Source organism: Trematosphaeria pertusa (genome assembly GCF_010094035.1).
Source record: "Trematosphaeria pertusa strain CBS 122368 unplaced genomic scaffold BU26scaffold_3, whole genome shotgun sequence".
In the NCBI taxonomy this organism is placed as follows: domain Eukaryota; kingdom Fungi; phylum Ascomycota; class Dothideomycetes; order Pleosporales; family Trematosphaeriaceae; genus Trematosphaeria; species Trematosphaeria pertusa.
The window spans coordinates 360,645-378,892 of NW_022987214.1; the positions used below are offsets into that span (position 1 = coordinate 360,645).

General features: G+C 54.2%; 8 protein-coding genes across 8 annotated transcripts; 4 read left to right on the forward strand and 4 right to left on the reverse strand.

Moving 5' to 3' along the window:
• Window positions 1-671: 671 nt before the first annotated feature.
• BU26DRAFT_419698 (uncharacterized protein) lies at window positions 672-1,134 on the forward strand (the record flags this gene model as incomplete). The annotated part of the gene is made up of 2 exons (XM_033823318.1): window positions 672-819; window positions 908-1,134. 2 exons carry the CDS (start codon window positions 672-674, stop codon window positions 1,132-1,134), a joined length of 375 nt encoding a protein of 124 aa, XP_033687871.1.
• A 28-nt stretch (window positions 1,135-1,162) lies between these two features.
• BU26DRAFT_560213 (uncharacterized protein) lies at window positions 1,163-1,597 on the forward strand (the record flags this gene model as incomplete). The annotated part of the gene is made up of 1 exon (XM_033832780.1): window positions 1,163-1,597. One exon carries the CDS (start codon window positions 1,163-1,165, stop codon window positions 1,595-1,597), a length of 435 nt encoding a protein of 144 aa, XP_033687872.1.
• A 608-nt stretch (window positions 1,598-2,205) lies between these two features.
• BU26DRAFT_528244 (uncharacterized protein) lies at window positions 2,206-5,030 on the reverse strand (the record flags this gene model as incomplete). Its single annotated transcript, XM_033830838.1, has 4 exons — window positions 2,206-3,056; window positions 3,132-3,457; window positions 3,520-3,800; window positions 3,858-5,030. The coding sequence occupies 4 exons, from the start codon at window positions 5,028-5,030 to the stop codon at window positions 2,206-2,208; spliced, it is 2,631 nt and encodes an 876-aa protein (XP_033687873.1).
• Window positions 5,031-6,530: 1,500 nt separating this feature from the next.
• BU26DRAFT_420424 (uncharacterized protein) lies at window positions 6,531-11,057 on the reverse strand (the record flags this gene model as incomplete). The annotated part of the gene is made up of 2 exons (XM_033823361.1): window positions 6,531-7,028; window positions 7,077-11,057. The coding sequence occupies 2 exons, from the start codon at window positions 11,055-11,057 to the stop codon at window positions 6,531-6,533; spliced, it is 4,479 nt and encodes a 1,492-aa protein (XP_033687874.1).
• A 535-nt stretch (window positions 11,058-11,592) lies between these two features.
• Window positions 11,593-12,935, forward strand: BU26DRAFT_501157 (FMN-linked oxidoreductase; the record flags this gene model as incomplete). The annotated part of the gene is made up of 3 exons (XM_033826550.1): window positions 11,593-11,835; window positions 11,888-12,492; window positions 12,542-12,935. 3 exons carry the CDS (start codon window positions 11,593-11,595, stop codon window positions 12,933-12,935), a joined length of 1,242 nt encoding a protein of 413 aa, XP_033687875.1.
• BU26DRAFT_210863 (uncharacterized protein) lies at window positions 12,844-14,309 on the reverse strand. Its single transcript, XM_033820643.1, has 2 exons — window positions 13,046-14,309; window positions 12,844-12,981 (listed from the first exon to the last, which is right to left on the reverse strand). Exon 1 carries the CDS (start codon window positions 14,087-14,089, stop codon window positions 13,064-13,066), a length of 1,026 nt encoding a protein of 341 aa, XP_033687876.1. The 5' UTR covers window positions 14,090-14,309; the 3' UTR covers window positions 12,844-12,981; window positions 13,046-13,063.
• A 983-nt stretch (window positions 14,310-15,292) lies between these two features.
• BU26DRAFT_601098 (uncharacterized protein) lies at window positions 15,293-16,719 on the forward strand (the record flags this gene model as incomplete). The annotated part of the gene is made up of 2 exons (XM_033835238.1): window positions 15,293-16,234; window positions 16,297-16,719. The coding sequence occupies 2 exons, from the start codon at window positions 15,293-15,295 to the stop codon at window positions 16,717-16,719; spliced, it is 1,365 nt and encodes a 454-aa protein (XP_033687877.1).
• Window positions 16,720-16,823: 104 nt separating this feature from the next.
• On the reverse strand, window positions 16,824-18,182 carry BU26DRAFT_547513 (alpha/beta-hydrolase; the record flags this gene model as incomplete). The annotated part of the gene is made up of 4 exons (XM_033831886.1): window positions 17,952-18,182; window positions 17,817-17,901; window positions 17,306-17,763; window positions 16,824-17,249 (listed from the first exon to the last, which is right to left on the reverse strand). Coding segments are annotated over exons 1-4 (1,188 nt in total), but the record flags the coding sequence as incomplete, so codon positions are not given.
• Between the last annotated feature and the right edge of the window lie 66 nt (window positions 18,183-18,248).

An 18,248-nucleotide genomic window follows, 5' to 3' on the forward strand; every position in this document is an offset into this window, starting at 1 on the left:
CTGGGTTAGGCTTTTGTTAGCACCGAAAGGGTCGGTAGCGCTTCGTAGGTGGCTGTCTTTTGTTGAAGTCCTCGGCGATATCTGCGACGAAGGGCAACCGCGCCGCGGGCTCGACTTTCGTATCGCGGCACGGCGGCCTATCGGAACCTTGGCCGCAAAGCTTTATCCGACACTACAACTCAATTTATCCAGCCCCGCCGAGGCTTGATCTCCAGGTTCTCCACCACTCGGTGTAGTGGAACACCGAGAAGTGGAACCGCAGGAATATTACCTTCCTCTTCCCCGATATTGGATCGCTTCCAGTGCAAGCGGGCGGAATACGAAGAAGAGTTTGGTGTCTTCCTCTACAAGTTAGAACGTCGCGGAACTCGGAGACGAATAAAGGGATACCGGTAGGGGTACTTCCAGTATATTGAAGAGCGTATGAGGTACACCTCAGGCGATCGGAACCAATCACCCCGACAGCCCCACCTTTTGTAGCGTCAACCAGGTGAGCCGACATACGTTCCTCACGACTGCTTTGCAACACCACAATACACAGTAGTGATAATGACGATAACAGCGAGACTTTCACTTTTTGAAATCAACGCAGTTTATCGCGCAGACGTCCGCTGGAAACGCCGTTCGATCAGCTAGCACTTAAGAGCAGCGCCCACTGCTTCTGAGGGGTCATGGCGACACCGTGGCCTCAAAGGTCGATATGGCCAACCGAAATTCGCGAGTCTACTACATATCTCAGCACTTTTCTTCACGACATACTGCACCCTATTAAGCACACCAGCATGCCACCACAGGGATGGCCAGAAGAGTTTGAGTCACGTGACCGATATGTCCGCTTGCGATTGGCCAGTTCCAACTTTGACGGGAAGTTCACGTGACTCAAAATCATCTGGCCACCCCGTGGTAGCAGATATTATCAGTGATATCATCCACGGCGTATTAACGTTCGTCCTAAAGATGCACCATATACCCAACCTCAGCGCTATATGCGATGCGCTCAGCATTATAAAAACTAAGGTTAAGACCACAGCGGAGAACACGGCACAGGTTTTGCCATCTCAGGGCCTATGTGGAGCTTGCCATCGAGCAGAGCGGCAACGAGCACATAGCAAGCGTGAAGATTGTCTCGTCTAACCAGTTGGAGAGCGGAGACTTGAGCATCATGACAATTCGCGGACGACAGGGCCCGCCGCATTGGCAGCGGGATCGCAGTGCAGATCCCTCAGTACAGATCCCAACGTACGGCGTCCTGGCGCACAGCATACGCACCAGCACCATGGACACGGGCAAGTTCGAAGAAAATAGAACCCAGATCCCGGAGGACAACAGACCGTTCAGACCCCGGGCGGACATAGAACGCGTAGAGTGGCTGACTAGAGACACGTCTGTAAAGACCACAGCAACCTTTGCCATCGAGTTCACCAAGCCAGAGGATGCAGACGAGATCGTCGACGAGGATCTAATCTGGCAGAGCAGCAAACAAACAGCGCATGTACGAGAGACTGTTGAGGCAATCCATAAGGCTATGGACAAAACAGTCCAACAAACACGCCCCTCGAATCGGAGCAAAGTGGAAGGGAGGAAGAACGCAAAGTAGTACTTGCACAGGCAAGATGACTCAAGAGGCGCACAGCGATTCAATACGGACGAACTGTTGGGGCCCCAAGCTCCATGTAGTCCTTAATCAGCCCAGTGGCGATCCTTTGCCGTGCGTGTTTATGGAGCGGGTTCAGTTCGAATGCCACAACTCCGTGAATATCTCAGTTTTCGCGAAGTTTATCTTCCTTGATACTACCCACGAGCCTCCAGCCTCGCTTTAACCAAGGACCGATAGGTGGATAATAACGCGTTGCTCTAAGCGCCGCTTAAATCTAGTGCTTATGCCGCGTCCCACCTTCCCAATTTCTACTAGCTCGAGCAACCGGTGCTAATTTGCACAACCCCGTTACCCGTTTTCAGCGCCAACGATCGGATGCAGTAAAATTAAGGACATACGCGTTTCGTTACGGGTATACTTTTTGGTTGGAGCACTTTGGAAGACGCTGTTGGTTAGCTGGTTGCTGGCAGAACAGCGTAGAATGGCGTCGCTATGCGCGGGCGCTCAATCCCCCACAACGCCAACCTTCGTTTGTGCCGTAGCTCCTAGAACGCCTCTACACATCAGATTGGAGATAGTAGAGAAACTGTCGTAACTTGAGGCTTAACTCACGCCATCCCCCCACCACCCCCAACCAGCCGCCAACACACCAGCCCCCTCAGCACCATCATCCCATCGTGCACCACCGCCCACCGCACTTTACTCAGACACTTGCTTACTACGGCTGCTAGTCCGTTTGTTCCGCGCTTCCATACGCCGCCTGCGATAACGCCCGCCTCTAACAAGCGCTCTGGGTCGCTTCTTGATATGGTGGCGAGTAGGGACTTCATTTCGGACTGGGGGTCCCAGATGATTTCATCCTCCTCGTCCTGGTTGGCGTAGTGCGAGGAGGAGGTGGAGGATGAGGATGCGGATGAGGGGGAAATGGGAACAGGCCGCGCATACCACACCCCCCACACAACCAGCGTGCCCAGATACACAGCCCAGGGCAGATGCCACAGGCGGCATCCTCCTCCCCCACTGCTACCGAACTCGCAAGCTCCAGATTCGCCATCCAGCATCCCAACGCCGTGCTCCACCAGCGCAGCAGCATGCCACACCGCCCGCCCCGCCTCTTGCCCATTCTCCGCAACCCACCTCCTGACCACCTTCTGGCTGCGCGCGTAGTCAGCCCGCGCGACGGGGCGGCCCAGGATGTGCCGCGCGCCGGCGTAGATCTGCAGATCTAGGAAGGGCGTGGAGAGTAGGATGTGGGCGGCGTGGTGCAGGGCGAGAGTTGCGGTGCGAAAGGCGTGGAATTCGGCGGCGAGCTCAGGGTGCGTTGCTGTGGGAGAAGAGGAGGAGGAAGCGAGGGAAGCGAGGTAGGCGGCGCTGAAGGCGGTGAAGTCGGTGTACCAGGCAGTGTAGGAGCGGGCGAGGCGGGTGCGCCAGTTGGTCAGGGGGTTGGTGTCGAGGACGCCTGGTGGCGGTTGTTGTTAGGAGAATGGGGACGAAGGAAACGCGAAAATGGAAGAGAGGACGGGACGGGACGTACCGAGCGAGGTTTGGTCGCGGCGCTGCATGTCCCAGGCTATGGACATGAGGCCGTGAAGCAGGAGAGCGCGGGAGAGCGCATTGAGACTCTTAGGAACAGATGCACCGGCGCCGGGATTGAGGTATATCTTCAAGCAGGATAGGAAGAGCGGCGTTGTCGAAGAAGTCTGCTTTTGGCGGAGCTGGTGCCAGCTCTCGGCCGAGTCTGCTTCCCACAGCGCTTGGTCGCAGGGCAGGTTCGAGCGCAGTTCGAAGGCGGACATGCAGAGGGATTGGCAGAAGAGCACGGCGTGTTGGGTGTCCCACATAAAGCAGAGGAAGGCGAGTCTACACGATGGATACTTCGTTAGTTAACTTGTGGCGCGTGACAAAGGTTGGCGGTGTACTACCTCTTCTTCTGCTCAGCGTCGACCCAAGTCCGCCAGTCATCTTCCAGATCGTCCGTCGCTTCCTCCAGCGTTGGCGGTCGGATAGTTTGGCAGTCGCTTCTGCGGATGAGGTTGATGAGCAGCCCGTGGAACAGATGCGACATATCGTGCTGCTTCTGGCCCGCCCTGCTCTTGCCGAAGCACTCGACAAGCAGGATGGTCTGCAAGACCCAGAGATCTGGTTTGGCGGAGAAGCCTGCGTTTGCGAAGATCTGCGGGCGCAGCACGTCGTGTATGCACACCTAGGTGGGTCGTGTTGGAGGAGCGTGCGATTTCCGGGAGGAACGGGTGGAACTTACAGCGAGTTGATGCGCATCTTTTTCCCCGTATGTAGCGCCGAGGAGGAGCACAGATATCAGGAGCAAGGTGTCGACGTGGGATGGCTCGAAAGTAGACATGTGGATCAGCGGATATGCGGTGTTGAAGCGGGTGAAGAAGAGGTCGCAGTATGTCTGCAAGCACGATAGCGAGAGCAGAGGATGATCCCGCATGACCACACTTCCGTCCGGTGCGACGGGCTGCGTGATGTCTATGAGGTCTAGTATCTGCTGACGCGCAAGCTCGTCAATGATCGGTAGGCATCGCGACGGTTGAAGCATTGACATTGGACGCTCGATATCCGGTGGGGCTGGACCGTTGGTCTGCACTCTGGGAGGCATGCTCGGCCCACCGTCGATACTTCGATGTTCGAGCTGCCCCTGGGACGCCGATGGCCTCCGCCCAGTCAGTCCCTCTTCATCTGTAAGAGGCGGCGATATCATCTGACCAGGCGGCGAGCTCTGCTGCGGCGAATCCGTCTTCTGCGAGTGCAGCGATCCATACTGGCCCGCCGTCGATAGCGACTTATCGACGGCCATATGATCCAGCTGAAGCTCAAAAGCATGACTGGGCTGGCTCACAGTACTGCCATTGAACTGAAAGGACGAAAAGGGATCGCTCATCACCGACTGCATCTGACTCGATCGCGTGAGATCCAAGTCGAACAACCAATTGTAGTTGTTCATCGTGGTAAAAGGATTATTGAATGAGCTAGCCGTATCCGGGTTGAAGATGTCGTCAAAGGGGGCATCGTCGAAAGTCGTCGTGGTTGCGAACGGTTCAGGCTCAGGCTGTGGCTGTGGTAGATTCGACGACCAGAACTGTTGGTCGATGGCGGATGGCGAGAAGGAATCTGATGTCGACAGCGCGTTTGCATCTAGCGTAGGAGGGTATCCGCTCGCTATGCCCGAGTCGTGATCATCAAGCGTCGAGTGCCCAAGCGAAGCGTTATGCGAAATAGGTGGCGATATAGGCGCGCCTTCGTTGTGATGATGGAAGGCGGCAAAGTCCGACAATGACTGAAGGGGGTCCTCGCTCGACGACGACGTCGACGACCGTGGCGCAGAAAGAGGCTGCGATGCGGAAGCATTCACGTTCGCGTTCTCCAGCGCGGGTTTCTTCGCTACGATGTTCCCGTCGGCATCCTTCCACATGCGCTTGCGCGTGTTCAAGATGCCGCAACCTTCGGCACCGGCTTCTTCGTCCTTTTGTCGATGGCGTGCCATATGCCTGTCTGCATGCCGTCAGCGATGCATCCCGGAAGCGTTGAAAGAACGAAGGCAGCGCATAGGTCAGGTAGGAAGGCCGTAGTAACTCAAACACAAAGCAATTGGAAAGACAGAGTAGGAACTCTGCCCATCCACTCTTGAAACCCCAGCGTAGGAAAAGAAAAAGTGGAAGCACGTGCTCATCCCCATCCTCCTTCCCACTCCATTCCCCTAGTACTAAGGAAAAAGAAACTAGTCTCCCAAATTCAAACTTACCCAACAGATCCCTCCTCTTAAAATGCGCCCTACACCTCGCACACGTAAAGTCCCCCATAGAATGATTCAGCAAATGCCTCTGCAAATGCTCAGCGCGGGTGAAACTGCGCTCGCACCCCTCGTTCCGGCAGACAAAACGCTTTTCTCCATTCTTCGCATTCGCATTACCGCTGGCATCCTTTCTCTTTCGTCCGCGTTCGCGGGGCATTGACGCTGCCGTCGCCGTTGCCGTCGTAGCCATAGTCAGAACTGCAGCTGCCAATTAGCCTGTCAAGTCGTCGGTCGCCGTACGCACAGTACGCAACGGTAGCCTTGAACAAGCACGATTGAAGGTTGGGGGAACAGGACGCGAATGTGGAGTGCGTACCGCACTGTATAATGGGGGTCAAGCCAGCGTGGTCAGCGCAGTCGGTTCGGAAGCGGCTCCGAAGCGAAGCGAAGCGAGGCTACGGATTAGAGCGCTGTCTGCCGCTACCGGGATTAAGATATCATCGGTAGTCTATTCCGATCCGTCTTATCGAGGTTGCATCGTAGTACAGCCAAAGCGGGGTAGGTTTAGCAGGACTAGCCCAGCCGATCGTCTGTCTCGAGCGGCAACGGCAAAAGTGGGGAAGGGCGAAGATAAGGGTGGGGTAACACTCTCTTGCCGCGATCTGGAAGGTGGACGCGGCGGACGGCGCTGTGGCTGGATTGGTGCAGAGGACCGTTGGATGGATAGATGCATGGATTTGGTGTGAGATGTGTGTGTAGCGGCAGTCGCGAGCCGATGGCGGCTTGACACATCGCCGTCGGCATTGTTACTCATGAAAGATGAGGGAAGGATGCGATATGGGACAGGTTGAAAGCAGTGATTTTGGATGACAGAGCAAGGTTACTTTCGAGTTGGAATGGATCGAGATGCGATGCGAACGCTGTTCAAGTGAGAAATTCCCAGAATCACGTGATGTTGACCCAACCTTGGAACCTTGAAACAGAACGTGAGTACCGAAACGCTGAAAGCAAGGAATGGACAAAAAGAAGATGAGGTAGCAAGGCGAGGTATCGACTTGATCGAATCCCATTGCCGGGTCTGGTTACTAGTTCACGTGACCACCTGGCTCCCATTTTGTATAGCTATTTCCTCCTTAATGCCAACTCCCCGATAAATCCCATTCGCAAGTGATCCAAGCTCTACGCAACCGCAACAAAGAAGTCCGTCTCCCCCTCCTTGCGCCTAACCTCCGCCCTCCTCACCAAATCATCCCCCACCGCCAACCTCAACCTTTCCGCCGTCGCCGGACTATCCAGCTTCCATGCCTCCTCGCCCAGTCCACCCACAATACTCTGCCCATTCATCTGCCTCGCGGCCTTGACCGCCTCCCTTAGCGCAAAGAACACCGTGCTTCCCAAGAACAAGGGCGGTTCGCCGATGCCCTTGCTACTCTGCACGCTCCGAAGATGATTCCACGATAGAGGCTTACCATCGTTGTCGTGACGCAGCAAACTGACGTTGAAGACTTGCGGGATGTCGCTGAAGCCGGGGATCTTGTAGGTCCCTGGTCCACGGGTGAAGAGTTCGCCGGTGCGTGTCCAGAGGGTCTCTTCGATGGTGAAGAGGCCTTGTCCTTGGACGAAGGCGCCCTCGATTTGACCGTAGTCGATTGCGGGATTGATGGAGTTGCCGACGTCCTGGGCTGGCGTCAGTATTGAGTTGAAAGGTGCAAGACGGGGACTTACCATCATCAAATCCGTCCTCAACACAGTGTGATCACCCGTCAGTAGGTCAACCTCAACTTCCGACACCCCCGCCCCTTGAGTAAAGTAGTAGTACATCGGCTTGACGGTCTCGACATCAAAGTTGCCCCACTGATACCCTATGCGGGGCATCTTCCAAAAGCCATTAGCTGCCAAATTGACCCGGTCGAGATACGCCGCGTGCGCAATTGCCTTGAGCGGTGCGTCTTTGCCGAGCTTCTCACGATATGGCTTCAAGCGCTCGTTGAGCTGATCACACGCGTTCTTCACCGCCATGCCGTTGAGGTCGGAGCCAGACGACGCGGCGGTGGGCGAAGCGTTGGCGATTTGATATGTCTGGCTGTCCTGTGTGAAAATCGCATCGAGTGGCGTGCCGAGCTCCTGCGCCGCGATTTGGCACATCTTCGTGTATAGGCCTTGGCCCATTTCTGTTCCTCCATGGTGCAGCAGCACGCTGCCGTCATGATAGATTTTGATGTAGGCACTGGCTTGGTTGAGATGCAGCGCGGTCGCAAAGCTGAGTCCAAACTTCGTAGGGATAAGACAGATGCCTCGCTTCTTCCAGCGATTCTTAGCGTTGAACTCTGCTACGGCAGCTTTCCTCTTATCGTACCCGGATGACCGTTGCAGCTGCTCTAGAAGAAGTGGCACGTGCCAGTCTCCGTCGATCTTTTGTAAGAAAGGAGTGTGTTCGCCAACCTTGTATAGGTTCTTCAATCGCAGCTCGTCAATGTCCATGCCGAGGCCTTCCGCAATGTTGTACAGTACAGTTTCGGCGAAGTACATGCCCTGAGGCGCGCCGAAGCCTCTGTACGCTGTGTTACTGTGGATGTTGGTCTTGCACACGTGCCCTCGGAGGAAGACGTGCGGGCATTCGTACGAGTTATCGAAGTGGGTGAGACAACGGTCCATGACTGCTCCGCTCATGTCCTGGGAGAATCCTGCATTGTCGTACACGTCTGCATCAAGCGCGAGTAGTTTGCCCTCTTTCGATACACCCACTTTCCATCGCGCCTGAACCGGATGCCGCTGACCACTGAGAAGCATGTCCTCGTCGCGGTTGAGCATGAGTCGCATAGGTCTCTTCTCCTTCTTGGCTGCGATGGCGAGGTAGCAAGCGAAAGGAACACTTCTTGACTCCTTGCCTCCAAAGCCACCACCCATGCGCTTGACACGAGCATTGATGCGGTTGCTTGGTACCCCTGTTACAGCAGACACGAACTCTTGCGTCTCCATGGTGTTCTGGGTGGATGACCACACCTCCATGCATCCGTCTTCCCCAGACGGTATCACGAGCGCCGCGTTAGTCTCCAGGTAGAAATGCTCCTGGCCACCCATCCTCGTCTGGCCTTCGAAGATGCGGTCGCACTGTGCGAAAGCCTTGTCCATTTTGTCATCGATAGCGAGACCTTTTCTCAGAACCTTGCCGTGTGCAAAGAAGCTCTTGGCTTCGATCGCTTCGTCGATCGTCAGGATAGCGGGTAGCGGTTCGTACTCCACCTTGACAGCTTTCGCAGCAGCCTGAGCTTCTAGGGTGGACTCGGCGTACACCATGCCGATAACCTGTCCGTCGTGGAGGACTTCTCCATCGGCGAAAAATGGCTCGTCCTTCCGGATAGATCCCCAAATGTTTGCTTCCTTCGGGAGACTGGTCTTGTCGATGTAACCCACCACTCCAGGCATAGCTAGTGCGGGCTCGAAGTCTACGCTGATGAGCTTCGCATGGGCTTTCAATGAGAGAACCAGACCTCCGAAGAGCTCACGGTCCTGGCGAGGCATGTCATCGATGTATTCCGCTTCGCCCGTGCACTGCTTGAGGGCAGAGAGATGCGCAATCTGCTTGCCGACTATGCGCTGCTCGTATGGATTGTAGTCATCGCGAGAACCAGTGGATATGGCACGATGGATCTCGTTGGCGACTTCTTCATCCACATCGCCAAGCCCAAGCTCAGCGGCAGATTCATGCCAGAATCGGAAAAACAGCGACAGTGTCAGCGTCTTGCGGTAATCGGCCATTCCGCCGGGGACGCTAAACGAGAGATCGTAATCTTGCAGCAAAGCGACCAACGCAATATCCAGCGTCTCGGAGGAGAACCACGGCCTACCCCGCAAAGCTTCTTGCGTCTTGAGGGATTCCTTTGTTGTCGGAGCCATGCCACCGTAAACCAGGGATACGTCTTCAACCAGACCTTCTGGATCAAGTCTGACCCTGAAAGCTGCAGTGACGATTGCGATATCGTCGTCCTTCCTCTTCGCCTGCTTGTAGGCTTTCAACACTTGACGTACGTCTGGCCCGGGCAATGGGATCCTAACGCGACTCAGAATAGCATCTGGCGGCAGGGACGTAGTTCGATAGGCAATGAAGAACTTTGGCATTGGGAGATCGATGGTCCCCTTCGACTTGTTGACTGCTTCCAGCGTGGCCCCAGCAGCCATCAATACGGGATTCGCATCAGAGATCGGAGACGCCGTAGCAATGTTTCCGGCGAGCGACGCGACGTTGCGAATCTGCCGACCTGCGAAGTATCGCAGCTGCTTTCGCAGGGCTTCCAGAACCATAGCGCGTTTACCGAGTTTGGCGTAGACCTCTTTGCAAATAGCCTCTAACTCCGTAAGCGGAGTGTTGGCAGCAACGACGAGCTCTTTCGCAGTCTCCAGCTCTGCCTCCAGCGGCATTTTCGTCTGCTTCAGCTCCGGGATATCAGACACATAAACTGATACTGCGAAGTCCGAGTTCTTGAAGCGGACCTCGACTTGGACCTCGCTCGCGCCGCCCACGAGCTTCGCGGAGGGATATGCGTCTTTGAGTTGGACAAGCTGCTCTAGCCTCGTAGGCCTGAACCATATTTTCCTCTCGTTGCCGTAGCACAAAGGTTGAGGCTCATACTTCCACAGGGCTGAGGGAAAGATAAGCTCGGTCCCGGGAGCATACTCTTGAAATTGAATATGGGGTACACCCTTCTCTGAACCTGCAACTGGAGCTTCAAGAGAAGTCGTTGTTTTTACCTCGCCAGCCGCGCTCTCGTTCTCTTTGCTCTTCAGAGGTTTCGCGTAGGTTGCACCACTGACAGCAGGATCTTGCTCCGGATTCTTCTTCGCGCCGACGATAGCGGGTATATGCTCATCGTCCGCTGCAGTGGAAGGCTCGGTTGGAGGCGTAGAGGCGGATGATTTGCTCTCAGCTGAACTGCTATCCGAGGGTACATCCCGACAGCAGCCACCGGGGCGTCCGCACGACACCTTAGAAGGCCCCCCACATCCGTTACGAACCAGGTCAACGATTTCCTTTTCCAGTTTCGCATCCTCTTCTCCAGCTGACTCTTCGGCCAACTGACCCCTGAGATCCTCGGTAACAAAAGTCTTCGCAGCCTTCAGAATCGGCTTGTAGCCCGTACACCGGCAGAGGTTACCATCCAGGTGGCCCTCCATCTCGATGTCGCGCTCGCTCAAGTTGAACTTCTTGGTGTCCGGGTCATAGGCATTTCTGACCATTGCGTAAAGGCTCATGATGATACCTGGCGTGCAGAAGCCGCACTGACTGCCGTGGAGTTTCGCAACCCTCTCCTGGAGGGGATGCGGCTTCTCCACGCTGCCGATGCCTTCAACGGTAATGACATGCTTGCCATCGATGCCGAGCAAAGGAAACAGACACGCGTTCACGGCAAGATGCTTTATCCTCCTCTTCCCTGACTGTGCATCTGGAACCTGGAGCACGACTGTGCACGCGCCGCATCCACCTTCGCCACATCCCAGCTTCGTGCCCTTGAGATTCGGCTGCGCGCGGACATAGTCGAGAAGCGTCCAGTGTGGATTAGGATTGTCAATAACTGTTCTCCTCCCGTTGATATAGCAGGTGATTGCTGGGGAAGTGTATGTCGACTCGATGAGCGGTGTGAGAGCGTCGGCAGCCGAAAGCGCCCGCGGTGGATCCGCCGCCGTTTTAGGCGGCTTTGGCAGGGTCATTATGGACAATGTGTTCGACACCCGCACTAGAAACAAGAAAATAAGAAACCGGGAACGCAGGCCAGGAAGACGAAGAGAAGATAGCAAAGAAGAGCTCAGTGACTGCTGAAGACCACGTTGAAAGGCCCTCCGTCAGCGCGCGGGTGCATGCGGCACAGGCAAATGGCGGGCGCTGATTGGCCCAGGCGCGATCAGCGACCTGCAGCCACCCGATTCGCCGCATCGGGGAACCCCACTCTTGCAACGCCACGCACACATCGCGAAGATGCACTCTGCACCTCGTTCACATTTTATGGACGCCTTTGTCGCACCGGGGAACGCATAGCCGTACCCCCATTTCTGCGACACCACTCCCGACCATGGGATTTGCAGAGCGGACGGCTGTGGGCGACCACATTAGCGCAGGTACAATAGCAGACCCATGGCCGGGGACATGCCCTGCTCGAAACTTTTTGGACTTTTGTGCTCCAGCTTCAATTCCCCTCGTTCTGCATTCACTTGTCGTGGAGAGCTTGTCGTACGAACGTTTGCCAGTATGCCGAAAGCAGACACCCCGCCGGGCTTCAAGCCCCTGAGAGACACCGCCCTCTTCACGCCCTTCAAGCTGGGGCCGCTGAATCTCGAGCACCGGATAGTGCAGGCTCCCTTGACGCGCATGCGAAGTACCAAGGAGAGCGATGGTGTCACAGTACCGAACGACCTCAATGTCGAGTATTACGGCCAGCGCGCAAACAAGGGCGGCCTCCAGCTGACCGAAGCTACCGACATTTGCAAATACGTGGGTCTCCAACAATCGCGCCTATCCGGCGATGAACTGACAAAGACTCCAGGCCGGAGGGTACCCAGGTGCACCGGGCATCTTCACCGAGTCGCAAATTGCGGGCTGGAAGAGGGTCACGGATGCCGTGCACGCGAAGGGTGGCTACATCTTCTGCCAGCTCTGGTTCACCGGCCGTGCATCGCCGCCCTCATTCCGCGGCGGCCAGCAGCCCGTCAGCTCGAGCGATATTCCCATGACCGGGAACTGGGCAGACGGCACGCCCTGCGCAGACCACCCGCCGCGGCCCATGACGATCGAGGAGATCAATCAAACGGTCAAGGACTGGGGTATTGCCGCGAAGAATGCAATCGCAGCTGGCTTCGATGGCATCGAGATCCACGGCGCAAACGGCTATTTGATTGACCAGTTTCTGCACGACAACGTGAATAAGAGGACCGACGAGTACGGCGGATCGGTGGAGAACCGGTGCCGACTCCCGCTGGAGGTGATCCAGGAGACGAGCAAGGCCATTGGTCCTGATCGCGTCGGCATCCGCTTGAGCCCGTACAACTACTTCCAGGACACGAAAGACAGCAATCCGAACGAGCATTGGGAATACCTGTGCGAGAAGATTGCGACCCTGCCGGAGGACGTGAGGCCGGCATACGTGCACATGTAAGCGGCCACATGAACATCGAAAAACACACGACTGACGCTGAAACAGGGTTGAGCCGCGCTTCGACGAGGTCCTGGACGAGAAGGCGAAGATGGATGCCCTCTCCGCGTACACCAACTCCTCTCACGGCGTCGAAGCCGAGGCGACCATCAAGCCGAAGACGAACAATCTCGTCAACTTCCGCAACATCCTGAGGAAAGGGGGCGTCAAGTTCATCGCCGCGGGTGGCTTTACGAGAGACAATGCCCTGCCCAAGGTGGAGTCTAGCGACGCCGACCTCATCATCTTTGGTCGCTGGTTCATCGCGAACCCGGATCTTCCGAAGCGACTGGCCGAGGGCCTGCGGTTGAACCAGTACGATCGATCGACCTTTTACGGGGCCGATCCGCCATCCAAGGGCTACGTGGACTATCCGTTCTTCGAGCAGGACGTGGCGGCATGAATGAAGGAGCCGATCTGAGCATTGCGCGCTGCCTGCATTTTCGGCGCTAGGTCCGGTCAGGGGGCTTCCACACTGCATAGAAAAGCATAGATAAATAGCATGACACTTACATCGTGTGTTCTTTCCGCTCAGTCGCTCGTGACCGTCCTCAATCCGTCTTGAACTTCAAAGTCGCCCATCAACCCATAGTGGTCCGTTACAAACGGGAGTTCTCCCAGGCTCTTTATCTCTGATCTAGCCGCTTCGTCCTCGACTTGAACACCGACGCCCATCCTATCCAGCTTCCTCACTCGCACGTCCCCCCAGAAAACTTCCTTATCAAGGCGTTGCCGACCCCATCTCTCCCAACTGAGGCTCTGGAAGCCCCAAGTCGCCCCCTCTTCATCTCCTTCCCCCCTCCCCAACTCAAGGTACGCATCTTTGAAGCCATTATCTTGTGGCTCCGTCCTATCCCGCGGCTGATTCGCATTGCAATCGCCGGCAAGAATGCTTGCTGCAACGCCTTCTGCACCGCTCTGCAGGTGCTTGGCCAGCGCTTTCCACTGCACCGGACGCATGGTGCCATAGCTAGAGTCGAGATGGACATTGCAAAGTCGCAGATACTTCGCGTCTCCAGAAGAAGAAGAACAAAGACAGACGTCCACAAAAAGCGCAACGCGCTGATACTCGCTCACGAAACGCAAGCGCGACACACGAGCAACGGCCAAACGGCGATCAACCAGCGCGACCTGGCCGTACGGCGAGTCCCATTCGCCAGAGCCGATATCCGTAACGTTGAACTTCTGTTGGATCCACGGCGCGTTTGCTATTTGGCTGAGGTCGTTGGCGTCTTGCTCCCCGACGTTCTCAGACTCCATTATCTCCTGCAAGAAGATCACCACCGCAGACGACGAGGGTATGTCGGCGACCAGTTGCTCTAGGTACCTCAGAGCCGACGCCATTCGCTCGCGGGGACGCGATGCCATGAAGTCGATATTCCAGGTGAGGAGGTGGAGCGAGTTGAGAGGGGCCACGGCAGGTGCGATTGGATCAGGCAGCACAGGGGTGCTTGAGGGTCGCCAGGTCGCATCGCGGAATGTATGCAGCGGTCCTGGCTCGGGAGAATAGGATAGCTGTTTTTGTAGAAGGGAGTGTAGCATCGCCTTTGAGACCATTTTTGCGTTGAGGAATTGAGTGTGTGCAGCGACGCATGCGCAGCGGTACCTAGGTAGGTTGACGGTGCCCTGTTATTAATGCGATAACTGTGCCTGCGGGCTCAAGTGCGCTCTTGCGATGGGGAATTCTCTGGATTTAAGGGCTCGTCGCACATGCCCGTTCAGCTTTGTATGCATCCGCGAAGGCCTCCAGAATAGTCTTTGCGCACGTCGTTATAACTGGAGAATTCCACACCGTGAGAGGCGCGTCCTCCATGCTGACGTGATCATTCCCATGCCACCGGTGCCACACCCATTCTCCTATCCCGACCTAACAAAAACATTTCATCCCCTTTTCCTATCCCGTACGCCATGCTTCCACTCCAGACCAAACTTCCCCTTACCAAGCTTCCACGGCTCGGCCAAAAAATGCAAAAACAAAAACATACAACAGCAAGTATTCGCTAGTGGTCACCCACCTAACTACTAATCCGCCGGTACGCTGCTTAAATATGGCTGAGCGAACGGGAAGCCTTGACCCAGCGTCCTATGGTCGTATGTATCATGTGTCCTTAAAAGTAATATATATATACACTCCGTACCATAGCTACTAGGTATATTTCATATTCTTTCCAGGACTAGTATATTTTTAGTTCTAGCTATATAGATCTTATTTAGACATAACCTTAGTTAAGCCTTTTAAATATTAGAATGATCTTTAGATATCTCGTTACTATTCTAGTCTCTTAAACAGGAATGTTATACCCTGCCTTGAACTGCCTGCTTACAGCCTTGTATTATTTATAAACGGCCTGATTAGGCAAGAATTAGCCAGGCTGCATTCTGCTATCAAGCGACATGCTGCACTCAGCCTGATAACTACTTTGCAGAGGCTTTCTGAGTCGCACTGGCCTGTTTTACGCCTGTCTTCATGTCTTCATAAGTATCATATAATGTACTATACCCATAGCCCCCCCATATATGAATGCAAGCCAATATGGTCAACTGCTACAGGTGGGATGCCAGATTTTGATCCCGAGCGGTTTGACCTTCAGCCTTGACCATCGTGGAAGCCTCGGAGGCCCCGCGGCGTCCTGCAACCGGAAAGTCCTTCTACAAGGCTCGCTTGAAGGCAGAAACTTCTGGTCAGGCCATGCAGCACTCACCAATATATAAAAGTCAGCCCAGCCTGTTTTGGACGCCTACTCTCTCACACTCCACTAGATGGCTTCTTTTTATCACTATCTCAGCGGAACCCAAGTTGTTTGGGATCATTTTGGCTTTTCCGGAACCGAGGATATCACCGTTGCCGAGATCTGGACCAGTGAGCAGGGAAAATCCGATGCGACCGTCACCATATATCGAAAAGTCAGCAAAGAAGATCTGACAGGGTGGCTGTGCCAGACTGATGGAAATCACCAATGGATTGACATTACCGTCGTGAGAAAATGTCTATTTAGGGTTGTCTGGATCCTTCGTGATACGAAACGGCGTCTCAATCAAGTTGATCCGGTTCTTCTCCATGAGGTTTCCGTTGCATTCCGACACCAACTCGCGCGGAACTACTGCATCACCCAGTACGCAGGCATAGGCGCTACTATCGACGAGGAAACGGAAGAGGAAATCTTTTTCCTCTGTAATCATCCAAAGCTTGCCGTCACTTGGTCACAGGACGCGGAAACCGGAGTCACCAGCATGATTTGCGAAGCCGACCGATACAAGCTCGACACACTCCAAGACTTGGTGGGAAGCAAATGCATACAAGATTTTGCTCACTCGAAGGTGGCGCCTGCACTTATGAGCTCAATATTGAGCTCGAAGGAAATCGACATTAAAGTTGGCGAAGTCAAGAAGCGGGTTAGAGAAGTCGAAGTACGGACGGGTTATCATGAGTGGACCTGCCGCTCTGAGGCCTCGGCAACCGGTGATCTAGTGAGCTTGTCAGCAAGAATGAGCGGGTGTGGCCTCAGAACAGAGTCAAACATCAGGAAGTTGGGCGTGATCGCGGAGTTTGGCCAATTTATCCGCGACAACCTAGAAGGAGAGAAGAACGTCAAAAGTAAAGCTGAACTGCTGTCATTGAATCATGTTATTGAACGACGTATCGCCATGCAGACGCTCGACTTGAAATACACTCTGCATCGAATTCAAACCCAAAAGCAAGCGGTTAGTCCTTCTGAGTATCGAGACTACTCTAGCATGGAATTACATGTTGACTTTGCTTGTAGCTGTTTAACTTGATATCTGCTCTCGATTCTGCATCAGCCCAAACAATCGCAGAGGAAACCCGGAAGATCGCGCTGGAGTCCAAATGTGATGCACGGAGCATGAAGCTTCTTGCTCTGCTTACGACGATATTCCTCCCAGGCACCTTCGTCTCCGGTCTCTTCAGTACCCCGATGTTTCAACGGGAGTCTAAAGAGGCTGTAAGATTTACCGTCTGGAAACCAGGATTGTTTTTGTACATAGCAGTTTCTTGTCCGCTGCTGTTTATAACTCTTCTCACCTGGGTTTTATGGACATTTGGAGAAAGAATGAAGATTAAGAGAGATATCCAAGTAACAAGGAAGCGCCTGTTTCAAAGATCGGGAAACACGGAAAAGGAGCACCTCGTCATAAGGCAGAACTCGATATCGCAAGAAACTATGTAGCTACTGCTACTAGATTACCCTGGATGAAAATTATCTAGTTTGCCTCTGGGTGACAGTTATGGAATTCATTTCGAACTATTCAACTGGAAAATCCGCTGTTCAATGCGGGTCTTGGAACGGGTTTCGAGGAATCGAAGCCTGATCCAAGATGCGATGAATCCGACTCTCGTAAATACTCATGCTGTGCATAGCGAGGTCGCCGAAGAGTACAGTTCCCAGTGTTTCAACATCAACCAGCAACGCTGAAACAGCCTCGACGTTACCATTCTCGTCGACCTCGCATCTCAGAGCTACCTGATCGCCGCTGGGGACGTAATAAGGCGAAGGAATGGGCCAGTTATCGTTAGTGATAGGTTTCGTCCACGCTTCGATGAGGCTTCTCATGTAGCTTTGTTGGGCGAGAGCAGCAGGATCTCCTTCGTTGATGAACGATACAAACATCGAGCATTTTGTTGAAGGCCGTGGCATCGCAGGCTTGGATATGGGTGGACATCCAAATGTGACGCAATCGATGCTGGTGATACGATCGTCTGCTCAGAAAGCAACCAGTTAGTTAAGAATTTGTTCAAGCGCGGAGGTTACTTGCCTGATTTCAATATAGCTAAAGGGGGAGAGTCTCCATGCATATACGCAAAGATAAATTGTGCAATTGCACCACCACTAGAGTGGCCAGTGAAAAGTATTGTCGCTTCTTGCGCGCTTTGCTTGTTTAGCGCTCTTGCCAGTTCGCTCGCTATCGAGGATTGCATGTTCCTTGCCACCCTGAGGAGACCACGATGGCACTGTAGCCCAGCCCCGAGCTCTCCACACTCCACTGGGTCTACGTTGCTGTTCACCGCCCATTCCATCAACCTCCTAGTGGCACGAAGGGCAACCACATGTGTAGTTCGCTGATCAATAGTTGTCGTATGCATACAGAAAGACCTCATGCTTCCGAGAAGATTGCCAGAACTGTAAGCTGTATCTAGCGAGGGCTCATTGATCTTGTGTACGTATTTAGCGAATTCGGCAGCAAGACTGACATGTTGCCATTGAGTCTCGAAACTGTACGCGTCTGAGTCTACGACGAAAACATTTCAACTGCATCGGGAAGTTACATTTCGAATGCGTCCAGCTGGTGTGGGAGACGATGATTAGCATAACTTTCGATTCTGCCAATGTAGTCCACTAGGGGGTTCTCGACTTGGGGCTGTTAGTTTCAGACACAACATGTACCAGCTAGGTGGACCTACGTCCTTCGGCGATCTCGCCTGATATATCAATATCCTTGAGCAATTTGAGCACTCTCGAGAAGGCAATTGAATTCGAAGTACTCTCGGTGGATTGCGATACACTGTTGGACGTTGAGGCTACTGCTCCAGCACTGTCGGCGATCGTAGATCTGGCTGTAGATCTGCGCAAATGTAGCAAACTACCAAGACGTTTATTCAGTTCATCTCTGGATTTGGGCATTTTGAAGTGTGAAGTAATAGTGTAGGTATGGTTCGACTCATAGCGCTACACACCTCCAGCTGAAGACAAACATTCCG

What these genes read in the sequence shown, in the direction of transcription:
- BU26DRAFT_210863 (XM_033820643.1), bottom strand. Translation starts at nt 14,089, where the DNA reads ATGGTCTCAAAGGCGATGCTACACTCCCTTCTACAAAAACAGCTATCC.